General features: G+C 40.1%; 1 protein-coding gene and 1 pseudogene across 2 annotated transcripts; one reads left to right on the forward strand and one right to left on the reverse strand.

Moving 5' to 3' along the window:
- Nucleotides 1-764: 764 nt before the first annotated feature.
- LOC115687895 (calmodulin-binding protein 60 D-like) lies at nt 765-16,802 on the reverse strand (annotated as a pseudogene).
- On the forward strand, nt 6,359-7,858 carry LOC115687894 (uncharacterized). Of its 2 annotated transcripts, none has more exons than XM_030613613.2 (2): nt 6,359-7,262; nt 7,380-7,858. In XM_030613613.2, the coding sequence occupies exons 1-2, from the start codon at nt 6,782-6,784 to the stop codon at nt 7,490-7,492; spliced, it is 594 nt and encodes a 197-aa protein (XP_030469473.2). In that variant the 5' UTR covers nt 6,359-6,781; the 3' UTR covers nt 7,493-7,858. The 2 variants fall into 2 exon arrangements, with proteins under 2 accessions (XP_030469473.2, XP_056171909.1); XM_056315934.1 differs by having other exon boundaries at nt 6,359-7,256.
- Nucleotides 16,803-19,142: the final 2,340 nt, after the last annotated feature.

A 19,142-nucleotide genomic window follows, 5' to 3' on the forward strand; every position in this document is an offset into this window, starting at 1 on the left:
GGCCGGTGAGCAGACCATGGCCAAGAAGGAGGAAAAGAAAAAAAGAAAAGAAAAAAAAGAAAGAAATATTAAAATATTTAAAAATATTATTAATAAAAAGAAATTTTGTGGCGTTACCAAACGCATTTCTGTTCTTTTTCTATTCCAGGGATGGAATTTTGGACAGTTAACAAACTCCTTAAAATGCTCAGAATCAATTCCGGGCACAGAATCAAAAAGAATCATTTCTGAGCAGAATCTGTTCCCGGGCACAGAATCGTTGTCATGCGCAGCCTAAATATAAGCTCTTCTTTGAAGTTTTTTTAATCTACATCATTAACCTTTTTACTTGGAGAACTTGATATTTTTAACACCTGCATCAAAATAGAACTTGATATCTAAATTGAAGAGGTCTCTTTGATTTCTTAATTAGCTAAAGGAAAATTTCAAATTCAGCTCAATAAATCCCGTAAAAGAAGCCGCGCATCTATATCTCATTGATTACCTTGATTTCATTTCTTGCACATTGTTTCTTGGTAAATTATTGACTGGATTAAATAGGTGAAATGATTTTTAGTTTTCTTTCTGACCATTGATTTTGCTAACATCTTCTATCATGACACGTTTCTTAGTTTTTGCGGTTTGTGTTTTGCTACATGCTACCTTTCAACAGATGCATGGAAATCGTCCCGTCCGCAAGGACAGCAATCTAGCAAAAACTAGTTAAAGAACTAGAAAGACAAACATATACAGAACCGGCTGTACTTGGGATGTGTGCATTAGAATTGAGGACACCAAAAAGCATAGTACTTTATACTCTGATTAATTGGAATAGAAGCTATGATTTCATTCAGGAACTCACAAGCTTCTGATACAATAAAAATTAAATTCACATCATTGAGATAAATAGGAAGTCTACGCGACCAATGCCCTCAACGTCAAACCCAAAAGGGTAGTCCACGAGCAAGCAACCCTTGACCGGTAGCCACAAGATTCAAGCCCTCATTCACCTCATGGCCAGTCAATCCCGTCATCTTTAATATCTGAAGAACAATACATATATCATCAGATGTGGCCACCCTTCAAACAATATGTTTGCTTACTTCAGTGGAACCATAGATGAGCATTCATCAAATCTCACACTACTAATGAGGCCACTATAGATTTTCCAAGAAGTTAGTATGCATTTACCACACTAATTACACTTCGATCAGTCCTTATCAATAATTCGTATCAATGAGATAATGCAGAAAGTGGGATGATAAGAAGATGAATATTAGAAAACACCTATATAACTAACTCTGTTTGTATGCAGTTACAACAGTTCGTAAGTTGACTAGACCTAATCAAACCCCAAATACGAGAATAGCAGTGTGACAAAATGGAGTCGAGTATAATACTTGAGATTCCAAATGATTTAGTGTTTCATTTGAGCCATCTTCACATTTACGCTCCTAAATGGGACTGATCACAGCAAATATCACAAAAATATCCACCTTTTAAACTCATTTAATGGCTTCCTAATGCTAATTTGACCATTCCAGAGTTGTGGGGTGTTGGTTTTTATTGGCACGCTCTCTGTACTTGCTCTGTCCATTTCTTGGCGTAAAACAGTAAGAAAAAGAACAAACTGCTTTCCTTAATGAGAAGAAATGAGCTGATGAAACTCCTACTCTTCTACACACACGAATCTGTCCAATGAAAAGGATAATGACCCAAAACCAACGCCGCAGCATCGGTGATAACATTCTGCTTTCAATCCAGTAAGTCTCCCCCACACCACATTCATCATCACAGCTAATATTAACTCTGCATATTTTCAGTTTAGAAGTCCTAAACTTTCTTCTCAATTTTTCTACAAAACAGGATAAAACAATACCATAACGCGAAGCAATCGACAGTATAGGGACAATTCAACGTACTGAAGGCTAGGAAGTTTGACGGTGATCCATACAGTTGTTCGAATGGCTGTACATTGTCATCTTCTGAAGGCACCGCTTGGTCCAAACTGTCAATTTGGTTCCCCATGCCATTTTGGGATTTGAGACTTTGGGATTGTGTTGGCATTCTAGCAGCAGTAATGCCACTATATCCTGGAGAGAGAGAACATTTAAACGATCAGCATTTGATTCCACACCTAAGAGACTTGCTACTCCTGGCTTGCCCACATTCATGGTCTGCATTGGTGGTCAAATCATATCCCATTGCGCTTCTGGAGTGCCTCAAGGTTGTCACATCTACACTCCCCTGTGTATGAGGTACATATGGAAAACGCACTGTTTCCTCTTCACATTACTGATCTTTTGAAAACCGTTAAGACTTGTAAAACAACAGGTTCGCTTGTTCACACACAGAGTAAGTTCACTTGGATATCTGCAGCATATTACTTTCTGTTTGTTCCTCCCTTTATGTCTAGTAAGACATCCAGCACATATTTGTAATTCACAAGATGCTAAATGTAGCTTTACTTTATCTCTTTGCATATAGCTTATATAGTTGTTCGAAAATGGTACATCAAAATGTTGAGGTTTGTTTCATGTCGCATATACCAGAAAATCGATGCAACATTTCTCATTAGAATAAACCTGTTAAATGGAAGGATCTGAAGATAAACAAGAAATGAGGTGGGAAAAAGCATGATCTCAAACTCAAAGTGGTGAAAAATCACTGCACAAACAAAATAAAAGAACCAACAAAAGGATGTGGTGCTTGTTGTCTGACTCTATGTTACTTATGGAACAGTTCATTTTAATCACCTCTAAAGCCATATCATTGGAAGCCTGCATATTTCCCTCCCAAAGGTGTTTGGTACTGTGGAACGTTTTAGCTGCATCATGTCACTTTGATAATCTAAAACCACAAAAGAAGTGGCTACATCTCGGCTAGTGTTTAATTACGAGCAACTTTTTCTTTACCTCATAGCTAGTTAGAGCACATACCTTCCACTATGGATGCTGAACTTTTAGGAGGTACTTTCAAACCAACTTGACTACCCAATCTCAGCGGAGGCATATTGTCATGAACTGGATGGCAGTATTGTTGCTCTCCTAGAACTTCACATAGAAAAAGAAAATGAGATCTCCTACAACATGGAACGTGAAGAAGCCTCATCCTCGAACTGTATAATATCATTCCAATTCTCATAGGCCTTTTTCACCAACCTATCTGCGTAGACCCGGAAGACTAGACAATTACTACTTCCTGAGCCAGTCGCTTTATCAGGCTTATCTTACACCCTAGGTGACTCTAAGAATTCAGGCTGGACTTGTATGTATAACCAAGGCACTAAGAAGATGTGTCTAATATGTTTCTTCTTTTTTCTCAGACAGATCAAACAAGGTAGGAAGATGCAAAGTAAGCGGTCAAAATACAATTAAGGAAATCGTGGACATCAAGTAGATGAAAGCAACAAAAAGCATCTCCAGTTGAAAGTACCATAACATGGTGAATGAATCAAAACTTTGAACTCTGTAGAGCATAGAGTGCTCCTAAGATGCTAACTGCACTCCTGATGCTGCAGATGGTGATTGTGGTCCCATGGAGGGTGCTTTTGGTGATGTCTTCTCAAAGGGCAAGAACAGCGAAAGAGTTGGGCACTTGTAAAAATTAAAAATAAGCGGTAATCTACTATTGGGTTTGCGAATGGTGAAATTGTGATATTCATTACTTACAATAGTTGACCGGACTAATAGGTTACTGGTCATTAACTTACCATCTATATTAAAATTTACTATCAGCGTTACTTGTTTACCATCCATGGGAACAAAATTCCGTTTTTAGCGAAGGAATTATGGAAATCTGCCCTCAACCTCCCCCAATCGCCCACTCAAATATCAGCTAATTTTTAATTGCTTGGACGGAACACGTACATAAATTCATCCATGTACGGCCAAATGGATAGTGTATTGAATGAGGCTCATTTTGCAACAATCGCAGCTTATAAAATATAGTTTTGTGCTTAAAGGGAGAGATAGTTTTGTGTTTTAGAGCACGTACATTCAGCAGCAGAGCCCACATTTGCCAGAGGAGCTTCCGGACCATCTGGAGCGGCACAGATTCGTGGAGTCAATTTACATTGAACAGGGGAGAAATTTTCAATTTGTAAGACTTGAGATGGAAAAGAGCGTGAGCTTTTCTTCTGCATTGAACAAGAAAAGGTCTCTCCATTGAACTCCTTAACATCATTCCAGTTATCAAAGGCCTTTTTCACGATTGTATCTCCATGTTCCTGGAAGAAAAACCCTCGGTATATCACACAAGCTGGACTAAAAAAATTACTTATCAACCCGAGTACACGCTCTGACTTCAAGCAGCAATATCTTATTTCAGCAAGTGATGTTGCATTCCAATGGATGAACTTGTATTCAGAGTAAGTACATAAGTGCAGCACAGAGAAAGAATAACAAAAGAAACATTGAAAGAATTTCAATTCACTTTAGGCGTATCGCTGCCCATTTCTCCATCACATAAAGGTCAGGTGCTCAAAAGATGTAATGGAGAATATGATCAAGGCAAGGGTCCTCAGGGTGAAGATGCAAAGTTGATCAAGAAAGGACCAATGAAGAAATAAAACACGCATCAACTTGTATTCTGCAAGTAATTAATATCTTCATAGTTTTAAACTTGGAAAGTAATAGTTGCAACGTGAATGTGTTAATCGTTCAAACGACAATACGACGAAGAGTGCCTCGGATTTTCAGGGATGACACCAAATCGACTGCTGAAATTGATCTCTAGGTTACTCATGCTTTTTTGTATAATTTTCACTGCGGAGTACAGAAGGCCACTGAGATATACAAGGTCACTATCCTCAACTATGCATTGCAACAGGCAAAAGCTCAAAATCAATCTATTAATAAAAAGTTTCAACTATGGATCTAAACAAAGCATCTAGATTGTCTTTTTGTTCTCTCTGCGGGCACTTCATACCATTTTTACTGATAAAAAACAAAAACAAAAGCATCTAGATGTCCAACCAACTCCTCGTTTCAAGTTTCCATATCTCTGACTAATTCTAAAACCTATTAAGCCACACAGCTACGAGTAAACATCAAGACAAATTATATGAATTAAGCATGATAGTGTATAGCGCATGAACTGGCTTGGCAAAACTTAGTAGAAACTCCTAGTTACTTACCTTTTCATCAACAGAAAGTCGATGAGTAGCACAATATATACTATCTTTGATTAAGCCGATCATTGACGATCAGTGTTGAAGACAGCACCAGGCTTCCGCACGCCATCAGGATAGTACAAATAAAGTTTCCAATTGGTGTTGCAACTCTTTGCATGATTTTCAAGGGTATCCCAGTTCGTCGAATTTGAGCTCATCCCAAGAATCTATGATGAGTGAACACACCAGACTTACATTCTTTGTAGTCAATCAAACCCTAATTGAGAATAATTATCTAAATGCCTACCTCTTTCAGTTTCACGGGGTCCGTAAACAATTGCAGTAGAAAGTCCCCCACTTTATGTATTCCGGCTTCACTCAGTTTTTGGTGATATTTCCCAACCTTGGCAATCATCTTCGTTGGGTTTATTATTTAGTGTAGTGTTAACAAGTTGGGGGCATTTTTTGTAATTATGCTAGGCTTAAGGTTAAGCCTATATATACCTTTTTGTATCTTCTTTTACCACTAACTATATTGAAGAGAGAGACAGAGAACTTTGCCACATGGTATCAGAGCTCAGGCTCTCGTCTCTCTTTCTCTTGAGCTATCCTCCCCTCCGATCCCTATGATCGCACCACCGCCCGCTTCTGGGCCGCCTACATCGACGAGAAGTGGTTCCCGTCCATGAGCGGCATCGCGAGAGCGCAAGGGGAGGAGGCGAAGAAGGCTGCGATAGACCAAGTCGTGGAAGGCCTATCTCTGCTGGAGGACGCGTTCGGCAAGATCAGCAAGGGCAAGCCCTTCTTTGGCGGGGACACCATCGGCTTCCTCGACATCGCGCTCGGGTCGTCGGACTGCCAGCGTCAGGATTTCTTCTTCTTCTTCGTTCTCCGCACAAACCACGCTTGAAATCCCAACCGGCCTCTGTTGAAGTCAAAACTCATGCTGATCGAGTGATCCAAGAGAGGTGGTCATCGCGCATTTACGGTGATCTTCTCCAATATTTTCGTCTTGGGCTCTTGTTTTTCCTCGTTTTGCTGCACGTAAGCTGTTTGATTTCTGTCCTCAGTGAGAGGCATTTGCTTTTCTTGGTCCTGTTTCTTGAATTTGGAGCAAAGCCATATTAGCATCTCGAGATGACCTGTCTTCAATTCATTGGTAAAACCGTGGCTTCTTCTTCTTCTTCTTTTGGCGTCCGAGGAAGATGATAAAAGAGGAAGATTTTGCGAAACGTATGTAAAGAGGTCATTGCTGAAGAATTAATCTTGTCAGCGGCTTTGGTCTTGATCTGGCTCGTTCGTGCGACCTGCTCCAGCTCGTGTGAGCTCTCTGCGTTAAAGGGCTGAGGCTGAAACTGGTGAAAGGGTTCCTGTTGCTGCTGCTGGAGGTAGAGATGGTCGTGGCTGGAGGGGGTGGAGACGTTGCTGTGGGTCGCCATACTCGGGATCGCTCCCTCTCCCTCTTGTTGTGTTGACCCAGAGTCTTCTTTCATGTTACAGTCTTCCCATTCACGTATGTGTGCAAACGTAAACCGAAGCAACTTGGCAAGTTCTTGTTCTTTTTTTGGTAGTTTCAAGGGAAACCTGATTTGTCTTGCTGTTCCGTGTTCAATATAAAATCTGCATCGGGGTTGTTCTCTCTGTCGAAGCGGCTGCCCCTCATTCATTCTTGTTGAAGACAGTAGTGCTATGGTGGCTCGTGGTGGTAAAGGAGGTCGTGGTGTTCAGGGCCGAGGTGCCCCTTGTGGTGGTGGTAGTAGCGGTTCTAGAAGAGCTAGTGGGGGTCGTTTTTGTACTCATTGTCAGCTTACAGGACATACTGTTAATTATTGCTATGACCTCCATCCTGAGCTTTGGGGTCTACATGTTTCAACTCCTTCGTCTGAACTTCCGTCTGGACAGGATATGGTACATTTGACTCGTGCAGAATATGATGAACTGATTAGGGCACGACAGCTTGGTGTTCCTTCAGATCCAGTTGCTACCTTGGCAGAGCGCAATGATCATACTTGTCTCTTGTCCACTACAGCAACCCCTCGTCCTTGGGTTATTGATTCGGGTGCCACTCATCATATGACTGGTGATCAGCATCTTCTTACCTCAACCTCATCAGCTTCGTCCACTTCAGTCACTTTGGCAGATGGTTCTCAGTCCAAAGTGACAGGTTTAGGTTGTGTATCATTGAGTTCTTCTGTGTCCCTTTCCTCATAATCTACTATATGTCAGTTCTCTTACCCGTGAACTTGATTGTGATATTATCTTTTCTTCTTCTTCATGTGTTTTTCAGGATCGGAAGACTGGACGCCGAATAGGTGGTGGGCGTCAGGCTGGTGGATTGTACTTTTTGGACCCCGGGATTTTTGCTGCTGCCACTACCGTTCAAAAGAAGGCTGTAGATGACTCCTATCGATTACATTGTCGCCTTGGTCACCCCTCAGCAGACGTACTCCAACATTTTCCTTTTATGTCTAGTTCTAGTCTTCAGTTTGATTGCGAAACATGTCAGATGGGGAAACATCATCGTGTGTCTTTTCCCCCTCGTGTTTTGAGTCGTGCGTCTCAGCCATTCGAGCTAGTCCACTCCGATGTTTGGGGTCCTAGTCGGGAGTCCTCTTTTGGTTTCCGCTATTTCGTAACCTTTATTGATGATTGTACTCGTACGACTTGGTTATACTTAATCAAAGATCGTACCGAAGTATTTTCTTCTTTTCGCCATTTTTATAATGAAGTTCGTACTCAATATGGCTATCCTGTTAAGTGCTTGCGCACTGACAATGCTCGCGCACTGACAATGCTCGTGAATATTTTTCTTCTTCTACCTTTATTCCATTTCTTGCGTCGCATGGTATTTTACATCAGAGTTCTTGTGCTCACACTCCACAACAAAATGGGATTGCTGAACGAAAGAATCGTCATTTGTTGGATGTTGCTCGTTGTTTACTTCTCCATACCCATATGCCTAAGTCATTTTGGAGCTATGCTCTTCTTACAGCATGTCATCTTATTAATCGTCTTCCGTCCTCTGTGTTGAAGGGAGCTATCCCTTATGCTCTTCTTCATCCCGATCGTCCTTTGTGGACTGTTCGTACTCGTATTTTTGGGTGTGTTTGTTTCGTTCATTCTTTGTCTCCTGGGTTGGATAAATTGTCGCCTCGTGCTGAAAAATGTATATTTGTCGGTTACTCTCGTACTCAAAAAGGATATGTCTGTTATAGTCCTACTCGCCATCGGGAGTATGTTTCTGCTGATGTAACTTTCTTCGAGGATCAGGCATATTTTGGCAATGTTTCTCCTCAGGCGCCATTAACGATGGATCTTCTGCCACCTTCCGGACCTTATCAATCGTTGCCGCGTACTCCGATTGCTTCTCAGCCGGAACCACCACCTGTTCCTTCTACTGATGCTCCGCCTGATTCAGGATTACCTAGACCAACTCCACTTCAAGTCTATAGACGTGGTCCTCGCCCTATTTGGGGTCGTGCCTCTCCACCAGCAAACGTCCCACCACCACCTCCGGCACCAGCTTCTGATCCTCTTCCACCAACTCTTGCCGATTCTCCTATTGCTCACCGTACCCGATCTCGGTATCCTCTTTCTCATTATGTGTCTTATCATAATTTAACCCCTCAAATGTCTCTCTGTGTCATCTCTTGCGTCTGTATCTGTGCCCAGTAGTGTGCAGGAGGCTTTGGCCCATCCAGGTTGGGCTAGTGCTATGGAGGAGGAGTTGGCTGCATTGCATTATAATAAGACCTAGGTGTTCGTCTCTTTGCCTCCTGACAAACAATTGGTGGGTTGTCGTTGGGTCTTTGTCATCAAACATCGTCCCGATGGTTCAATTGAGCGTTTGAAGGCGCGTCTTGTTGCGAAGGGTTATACTCAAACTTATGGTATTGACTATGATGAGACATTTTCTCCGGTGGCCAAAATTTCTTCCATTCGTATCATTATTTCTTTGGCTGCCCGGTTTAAGTGGACTCTTTATCAGCTTGATGTCAAAAATGCATTCCTTCATGGTGATCTTCACGAGGAAGTTTATATGGAGCAACCACCCGGGTTCGTTGCTCAGGGGGAGAAGGTGTGCCGGCTGCAAAAAGCCCTTTATGGACTTAAGCAATCTCCTCGTGCTTGGTTTGGCCGCTTTAGTGATGCGGTTATTACTTTTGGCATGCATCGGTGCAGTGTGGATCATTCCGTGTTTAGTATGTCATCTTCAAAGGGGTGTGTTATTCTTGTTGTTTACGTTGATGATATTATTGTTACTGGGAATGACGTGGAAGGTATACAGTGCCTTAAGCAGTTTCTGCAGAAAGAGTTTAATACTAAAGACTTGGGTCATCTTCGATATTTCCTTGGCATAGAGGTTGCATATACTAATGACAGTATCGCTCTCTCTCAGCGAAAGTATACTCTTGACATTCTTAAGGAGGCGAGCTTGCATGACGCTAAACCTAGTGACACACCTATGGACCCCGGGGTGAGACTTGATAATGAACATGGAGAGCTTCTTCATGATCTTGAGAAATATCGTCGGTTAGTAGGAAAGTTAAATTATCTCACTATTACTCGTCCAGATATTTCCTTTGCTGTTAGTGTGATGAGTCAATTCATGAGCTCTCCCCATACCACTCACTGGCAAGCCATTCTACACATTGTTCGCTATTTGAAGGGGGCTCCAGGTCAAGGACTTGTGTTCCATAATCGGGGTCATCTTCATATAGCTGGTTATTCTGACCCTAAATCTTTGGAGGTGACAGCATACTCTGATGTAGACTGGGCCAGTTGCCCTGTGGATCGTCGGTCTACTTCTGGATACTGTGTCTTTGTTGGTGGCAATCTTGTGTCATGGAAAAGTAAGAAACAATCTGTTGTTTCTCGATCTAGTGCAGAGGCCGAGTATCGTGCTATGGCTAATGTTACAAGTGAACTCCAATGGGTTCGTATGTTGTTGACTGAGATTGGACTACCTATGACTGGATCATCTACTCTTCATTGTGATAATCAATCTGCTGTTCACATTACTAGCAATTCAGTGTTTCATGAACGAACAAAGCATATAGAGATTGATTGTCACTTTGTTCGGGAAAAGGTGAATTGTGGTGATATACGGTTGGTGCACACACGGTCTGAGGAACAGCTAGCAGACATTTTCACCAAACCTCTTCGACGTGGACGAGTTTCATACATTTGCAATAAGTTAGGCTTTTTTGATATGTACTCTCCAACTTGAGGGGGAGTGTTGGGTTTATTATTTATTGTAGTGTTAACAAGTTGGGGGCATTTTTTGTAATTGTGCTAGGCTTAAGGTTAAGCCTATATATACCTTTTTGTATCTTCTTTTACCACTAACTATATTGAAGAGAGAGACAGAGAACTTTGCCACAATCTTCAACCTCCAGACCTCATCGTCAAATGCAGGTAAATCATGTTTCTTGGATACTGTAAATGGACAGAACATATACAATAAAGTTCCAGACAATATTAGATTGATGAGCTGAAGCAAACTTCTGTAGGCGTGCAGACTCTCTCCTAAAACTGATCCAAAGTGTCAGCATTTGCTAATAACATAGAAGCCCATCGTTTTTTATTCATCAGAATTTTCTTTGGAGATGTAAAGGTTTGTATGAAATAAAGCTCTCAATTAAAAAATTGAAGACTGCATGTCCGAAACCATGTTTATGGTCAGTCATAAAGGAAGGACAAGGTTTATATGTACTGTAATGGACTAGGAAAGACTTACATTCTCCTCTATGTTCCTTGACACGGAAGGCTTCTGTTTTGGCTTCTCGGATTCGTGTATTCCCAAAATAACCCGATGCCACCTTAAGTCCTATCCTGAATCTTTTACTCCTATTCCAGCTGGAATTGTCAGTAAATATCAGTTCTCCCAGCTCCCGAACACCTCCCTTGAGCGTCACTAGGAGATCTCCTATCAAAAGTGGCCCCTTTCGTTCACGTTCTTTAACCACGTAGTTCTCAAACTCTTCTTGAGCCCAGTCATCCTCATCATCTTTGTTGAAGTCACCTTCAAGCACGACGACGTCCAACTTGATGGAGGATTCCGAACCTGATGTAACAACATCCCCTGCATTCGCATCGATCAAGGCAACAGAAATGCGAGCAGACCCGTCTCCTTCTATTTTCTTTCCAGTAAATAGAGGATCTGACAGTTTGGTTTGAAGTTGAAGTCGTAAGTTTCTCGCATCATTCTTTCCCGTAGATTTAGCATTAGCCCTGCATTCTCTCCGGAAATCAGCCATTAGAAATAGGAAAAGGTATGGAAGCGGAAAATTGGAAAAGTAATGACACTGAGAGACAAACTACCAAACATCTCATTTGGACAAGTCTTATTGCCAGGGAAACTACAAGGATTATTAGATGCATTGTCTTAGAGAGTATAACAATGCAAATTTTTTAAAAAATAAAATAAAATGCTCCACTGCTCTCAAGCTACAAAATATTTTGTTCAAAACCGAGTCATTGTGACCTGACTCTCACTGAGCTCTGACTGCCTGCTGTGGGGTGTTAGTGGTGGTCGGACCATTATTCCCCAAAAAATCAACAATGCATAACCGGTCAATATTACACAGAAAGCCAGCATCAAGGGGGAAGTGCATTCATGCCTTCCAAGGTGGGGAGAGTGAATATTTGCAAGCTCCACTGTTTCCGTCTGTTCAAAAGCACCAACAGAAGAATTGCCAAAGTTGGAGACATCAAAAAAATTAAGCAGAAGGGATACAATGCCAATCCATTCCACCATAAGGAGTTGAAAACTTCCTTCTTGAAAACAACTTATTGAACACCTTATTTTAAATTGTTACATGTGCTTCGGAATGGTTATGATTCAGCTTTAGGTTATAAAGCCACAGTTGTGGATGTTACTGGGGCAAATGGAATGGAGATGGTCCCCAGCAAGTTCTTACGATCTGCTTGAAACTCAGATGGCCTTGTGTGGGTTGATTGCTCTGAACTCTGGCCCCATAGACAAAGTGGTATATACTAGTTCATCTAGTGGCTCTTTCTCTGTAAAGGAGGCTCAGGAGAGAGTGAGGAAATGCATGAACAGTGACTTGGCTTAGGCTTGTATGGTTTAAGTCTAAATTGCCAAAATATGGCTTTATAACTTGGCTAGTCATTCACAATAGGTTGCACACATTGGACAGGGTGAAACTTGGGCTGACATTGACAGCACTTGTGTGCTATGCGGACAACATGAAGAATCTCGGATGCACTTGCTCTTTAAGTGTGTATTCTCAAAGCAGATTTTGGGAACAAGTTTTACAGCTACTCTCAATTCCTAGATCTGCAAGTGATTGGAAGGATGAATTTACTTGGAATGCAACAATGTATTATCTCTGGAGAGAGAGGAACTTAGTGAAGCATGAAAATGTATCCCCTCAAGCTTGTCATGACCTTGATGCAGTCGTTCTTTTCCTGTTAAAGTCTCTTTAGAAGCTATGATTCAGGAAGGAAATAAGACACTTACTGCTGATGTCGAGTGTTTGTGGAGAAATTGGCGAGTTCTTGTTGGTTAACTTTGCTGTAATCTGGTCTCATGGTTTTTGAGTTTGCATATTGTTTTTCTGGGTAGTATTTTGATGTTGGTACTGGTAGTGTGGATGCAGCAGACAATGATGTCATGTTGTCATTTGGTGTGTGGTGTCATTACATTCAAGATATAAGGCTTCCCTATTCTAACAGGTTGTTCAAATCCTTCACACCCAGCAAGGATGAAAGTTGGCCTTAGTCATCCGACGGTGCCGAGGGCAAGGGCCATCGCTCAACGGATAAAAGTTACTCTAGGGATAACAGCCGATCTTCCTCAAGAGTTCACATCGACAAGAACGTTTGGCACCTCAATGTCGGCTGTATGTGGGGGACATTAGCATAAATGGACTTGTATGGGATGTAGGCCTCCCACTTGTTTCCTTCCACAGGTTGTGCAATAAAATGAATGTTTACTTATAAGAAGAAAAAGGAAATTGTGCAAAGTTTGTGCTCAATGACTGCTGTTCAAACAGTCGGCATAAATTAATTAGCTAGAAACGCACTTGTTGGTCAATAAGTTCATTTGACTACTTCATGACAAGCAGATAAACAACTCGTATCTGAAGTGTTGATGGGGATATGTCTGAGACAAACTGGAAATATTATAAGCTCTGTTTATCTTACCAATTTCTGAAGAGCATTCTTCATTGAGCTTATCTGTTGCATTACATCTTCGAGAGCATTCCCAGTGCAACTACACCATGAAAATTGACACCGTGAACACCTGCTGTCTTGTGGACTTATTTGTAACATATAGACAAATATTCATACATAACATTTTAGTTACTAGTACAAATGGATGTCAGACCTAATTACAGTACAGAAAGATACATACCAGACTCATCATATACATTCCCCTATCTAAGATGACATAGAAAAGTCAACTTAAAGCTGGAATACATATTTATCCAGTACATTGATAACAGAAGCAAGTGAAGTTAATTAGCAGCTATCTCCAAATGCAGTCCTTTCAATGATTAGCAAAAACATGTATGTGCAGGTATTACACTGTGACGAACAGAATCGTGGGTTGATGGCATATGATACTTGATGATGTTTCTAGTTGGCGAGACGATACACATGGAAATTCTACCAGAATCAGTTGATGCAGATAAGATACTGATAACAGACCAAATGAAATATATTAACCTTTGACAACATTCAGCGGAGTGAGATTTGGCACGCTCCAGCTCTTCTCTTACCTGTCCAGCAAAGAGCAATAGCGGAAAATAACATTGCAATAGTCATCTGTCACGTATTCATCACAGACAACGTAGTCATCGCAGACAGCATGAAGAATCTCGAATGCACTTCTTCTGTAAGTGTAAATTCTCAAAGCAGATTTTGGGACCAAGTTTAACAGCTACTCTCATGTCCTAGATCTGCCATTGACTGGGAGATGAATTTACTTGGGACTTGCCAAACATGAAAGGGGAATAGTTTGAAGGTATTAATGAGGAAATTAGCCTGGAAAGCAGCAATTTATTATCACCGGAGAGAGAAGAACTTAGTGAAGCATGAAAATGCATCCCCTCAAGCTTGTGGTGTCCTTGATGCAGTTGTTTTTCTCTGTAAATGTCTCTTTAGATGCTATAAATCGGGAAGGAAATAGGACGCTGCTGATGGTAAAGGTTTGTGTAGAAATTGGCAAGTTCATGTTGACTAACGTCGCTGTTATCTGGTGGCATGGTTTTGAGTTTGCATATTGTTGTTCTAGGTAGTATTTTGCTGTTGGTACTCGTAGTGTAGATGTGGGAGACTATGATGTCATGTTGTCATTTGGTGTGTGGTGTCATTAGATTCAAAGTCAACTTGATGAATTAATTTCAAGATACCAGGCTTTCTTATTATAATAAATTGTTCAAATGGATTCCCTTTCTCCCTGTCGACCAAGCACAAAAGTCAGCCTTAGTAATCTGACGGTGCCGAGTGGAAGGCCGTTGCTCAACAAATAAAAGTTACTCTAGGGATAATAGGCTAATCTTTCCCGAGGGTTCACATCGATGGAAAGGTTTGGCACCTTGATGTCGGCTGTACGTGCAGGACAATATGCTGTAATAGACTTGTATGGGATGTCGTCCTCCCCTGATTTTATTTTCCACAGGTTGTCCAATAGAATGAATATTTACCTATAAAAAGAGAAATTGTGCAAAGCCTGTGCTCAATAAATGCTTTTCAAACAGTCAGCATAAATCAGTTAGCTAGCAATGAACTTTGTTGCTCACTAATTTCATTCAATCGCTTCATGACATGCAGATAAGCAACTCATATCTAAAGTGCTGATGGAGATATGTCAGAGACAAAGTGGAAATTTTATAAACTCTGTTTATTTTACCAGTTTCTGAACAGCATTCTCCAATGAGCGCACTATATCTTCGAGAGCATTCCCAGTGCACCTACACCGTGAAAATTGGCACCATGAAGAACTGCTGTCTTGTGGACTTTTTTTGTATCAGATAGACAAATATCCGTATGTAACATTCTAGTTACTAGTACAAATGTCAGACCTAATTACTGTATAAAAAGATGGATACCATACTCATCAAATGCATTCCCTTAATCTAAGGTGACAGAGAAAAGTCCATGTAAAGCTGGAATACATATTTATCCAATACAGTGATGACAAAAGCAAGTAATGTTAATTAGCAGCTATTCTCCAAATGCACCGTTAGTAAAAAATGTTTGCGCCGGTATTACACTTTGACTTTGCCAAACAGAATCATGGATTGTTGGCATATGATACTTGATGATATTTTTAGATGGCGGGACAATACACATAAAAATTCTACCAGAGGAATCAGTTGATGCAGACAAGCTACCGCCAACAAACCAAATCAAGTATATTCACCTTTGACAATATTCGGCCGAGTGAGATTTAGCACGCTCCAGCTCTTCGCTTACCTGTCCAGCAAAGAGCAAAGGTGAAAATTACATTGCAAGGATCATCTGTCACGTATTCATCACATTCAAGTTTCCACATAACAGATGTCTTCGACATGCAAATTGTCATTTACCACATTTTCCAAGATTCAAGGAGACAATTATGTCCAAGGCACTTCATTGAATATTCATATCTTTTGGTGATTCATACTGTCCAAAACAACGTGAAAAGCCTCAACCATGTTCTTAGTGGAATTGCTTCCCAGGGAAAGCCTAGAACAGTGAGCAGGTCGTTTTTACCACTCAAACAATTTTTCTCTGTACATCTTGCGGCAATTTCTTATGCGGGTTTCTATCCAGAAACTGACCAGTTGGTCAGAAATGCATCCAACCGATTCTAATTGAAGAGATCAGCAATTAAAATAAAATAAAGACTATATTTTGTATGTCCTAGTTGGCTAGTTTACTCATCTTACCACTCTCCGGACATCCTCCTCCGTCAAAAAGCTCCTTGGCACAAGATTACTCTCACACAGGTTGCATACTTGACTGTGTGAAGATCAGAACAAAAGTACAGTCAAGACAGGATAATTTAGCAAACAGGACAGCAAAGTAAAACGATAACAGCATACTTGATAGGTAAAAAATTCAACCAGAGGTCAATTCGAATAAGGAGGAAGTACTGTGATTGGCCAACACGAATATGCATAACAGATTCAAGACGACAAAATTTGAGGTCTTTAATTCTTTGCATTAAAGCCACAGCACAAACTCACAAACAAAAAACTAAACGAGAACGATTTAGAACTACATGAGGCAAAAGCTAATCAATGTTATACTTCAACGCAGGCTTCGCCATATTTCTCATTTCAAGAATCTTCAACTCAAGAACTCTTCATTGAATCACCCTCAAGTAAAGCTAAAACTAACATGATCATCAAACAACTAAACAAGCATTGAAACATTAAGAGGGAAGAGTGAACTCACTTGATTGGAGCCAAGCATGGCTTCTTGGGTTGACTTGCTTGACTTGAAGAAGTAGAAGGCAAAGCTCTCTTTTGCATCGCTTAACAAGAAGTAAGAGAGTGTCTGAATTTTGGGAGTGTTTGGTTGCTGAAAGAATGTTGAAGAGAAAAGAATGAGACAGTAGACAGTTTATCCGCGAACTCAAACTCAAAATGACGAGTTTGTAATCACTGGAGTGTGTTTCTTTTTGTAATGTCTGAAGGAGTAGGCACATCATTTTCCGGAGAAAAGTGACTTCATATTCATGTACAATTCCGGGAAACGTTGCGGGTTTTAGATTTTTTTCTTTTCTTTTCTCCAATTTTGCTAATTTCCCCCCTTAACCTTATGGATCTTCATGTAATTTTTTTTCTTTTTTTTTTCCGCCTTTTGCTTTTCATTTTTGGCTTCAACGCAGAGCTTAAGGTAAATCTTTTCAACCCGATCTCTTATCAATGGGTCACATGCTCGAATATCGATTATCATCTAGGAGTGGCTTTTGAACAAGCGACAACAAAAATTCAATAAATCGCTTCTAAACTCATGTGACTATAACTTATAACACTGACGAGTGTATGTTATAGTTATCTTACTTGACTGGTAGATCGCAATGCCAATATTATACAAATCTCAACCAATTTTGCTTTTGATGTTGAAAAAGTTTACTTACTTTCACTATCTTGTGATATTATTGTTCTTAAAATATCTTTTCAAGCTTCGAGGATGACAATGCTATGTTTGTGTACTTGAATTTTAAATGTGTTATGAATCACATCAAAATGATACTTTTACAAATTTTATCTTCAGGTCTTTTTCTCACTTTCGAAGATTTTACCTCGGTTAGTAAAATGCTCGTACTCTTACGTAAAGTACACATACCTACGTAATTTTACAAAAAAATTCCGTCTCTCGCACTTTTGTTGAACTTACAGAAAGATACTCATATTTTTTAAATAAAGTTTAAAACATATGTCGTATTATACTCGGGTAAAAGTACTTTGATTATGATCTAACTAGTTGTCTTCCGTGCTTTGCACTGAATCTCTTTGCAAAGAGTTGGATAAGTGATTCTTGATGTATCATTTTCATAAGAACTATCAATCTTAGATAATTTTTCAACTACCAAAATAGATAATTGTGAGTTATTTTCCCAAATATGGATTCCTATAAAATCTACAATGTAACTTATAAATTGTAGAAAACCGTGCAGCAACCTTCACAGAAACCAAATCTTGCTAAAGACTAACTGAATAGAAAGTCACGGTCATTTATAGTCGATTATAGGTATGAAAAGGTAACTAAAAGGTCTATTTTAATAGCTGCATCGTTGTATTTTGTGCTCTTTGAGACATTAGAGATTATAGATAAGACTAAATTAAGTATTGAATTGGGAAAAGTACTCAAAAAGTCCTAAACCTATTGCATTGATACTAATTCAATCTTAAACCTTTCAATTAGACCAATTTAGTTCTAAACCTTTTTGCATTGGTACCAATTTAGTCAATCCGGCCAATTTAAGCCGGAAATGCTGACGTGAACGTTGACAGTCCAACATAGCACTGCTGGTGCTGACGTGGACAAATTTTATAATTTTTTAATAATTTTTCAGATTTTTTAAATTTTTTTTCTTTTTTCTCTTTTCTTTTCTTTGTTTTTTTCTTTTCCCAGATACTGTTGGCCGGCGAGGTCACTGGCCGACCATCACCAGCCACAAGTGAGGGCATTGCGGTCCTCGCTCGTGGCAGGCGAGGGCCGCGACACCCTCACCCCACGCCCATGGTCGGCAAAGGCGCAGCAGCCCTCGCCCATGGTCGTCGAGGGCGCGGAGGCCCTAGCCTAGACTAGCCTATGGTCAGCCAACAGTTTCTGGGAAAAGAAAAAATAAGGAAAAGAAAAGAGAAAAAAAGAAAAAAAATATTAAAAAAATCTGAAAAAATTATAAAATTTGTCCATGTCAATGCCGACAGTGCCACGTAGGACTTCCGGCGTCCACGTCAACAATTTCCGGCCTAAATTGGCCGGATGGACTGAATTGATACCACTGCAAAAAGGTTTATGACTAAATTGATCCAATTGAAAGATTTAGGACTGAATTGGTATCAATGCAATATGTTTATAAATTTTTTGGTACTTTTCCCATATTGAATTGCATCGTGGTTTAGGTTACCACCCAACCTCAAAAATGTTACAGAGATTTATTCGAAATCAATTTCTGTAAACAACATAAAAGATAGATATTCGGGGAAGAGAACAACTAATTGGTCAATTAAATTTCCTAGAAAATGTAGATAAAGATGCAGTTGTCCAGGAATTTGATACGAATTCACCGATTTAAAGGGAAAAAAAATCACCAATTAATCAATTAAATTCACGTCAATATAATACTAGCGAAAAATATTTAATGCAAGGTATTTTTTATTTTATTTGCACTGAATCAGTTATTCATGGCCAATTACGATTAATTTCTTGTGCAAATTAATGCAAATACTGGAACTCTGCAAAATGACGTTGATCTCGTCAACATTTCATACATTATCCTGACTAAACTTTATCAAAATGATCAATCGTGAATAACGTATCTTTCAAGTGGGTCGAGCGGTCTAGGTAAAATAACTTC

Source organism: Syzygium oleosum, unplaced genomic scaffold (assembly GCF_021117445.2).
Source record: "Syzygium oleosum isolate NSW1041296 unplaced genomic scaffold, Sole_v2.1 Sole_v2.11, whole genome shotgun sequence".
In the NCBI taxonomy this organism is placed as follows: Eukaryota; Viridiplantae; Streptophyta; class Magnoliopsida; order Myrtales; family Myrtaceae; genus Syzygium; species Syzygium oleosum.

Excerpts from the sequence above, each read along its gene's own strand:
- LOC115687894 (XM_030613613.2), top strand. The coding sequence starts at position 6,782 with ATGGTGGCTCGTGGTGGTAAAGGAGGTCGTGGTGTTCAGGGCCGAGGT. Across the intron at positions 7,263-7,379 it reads GTCCAAAGTGACAGGTTTAG|GATCGGAAGACTGGACGCCG; the intron begins GTTGTGTATCAT and ends TGTGTTTTTCAG.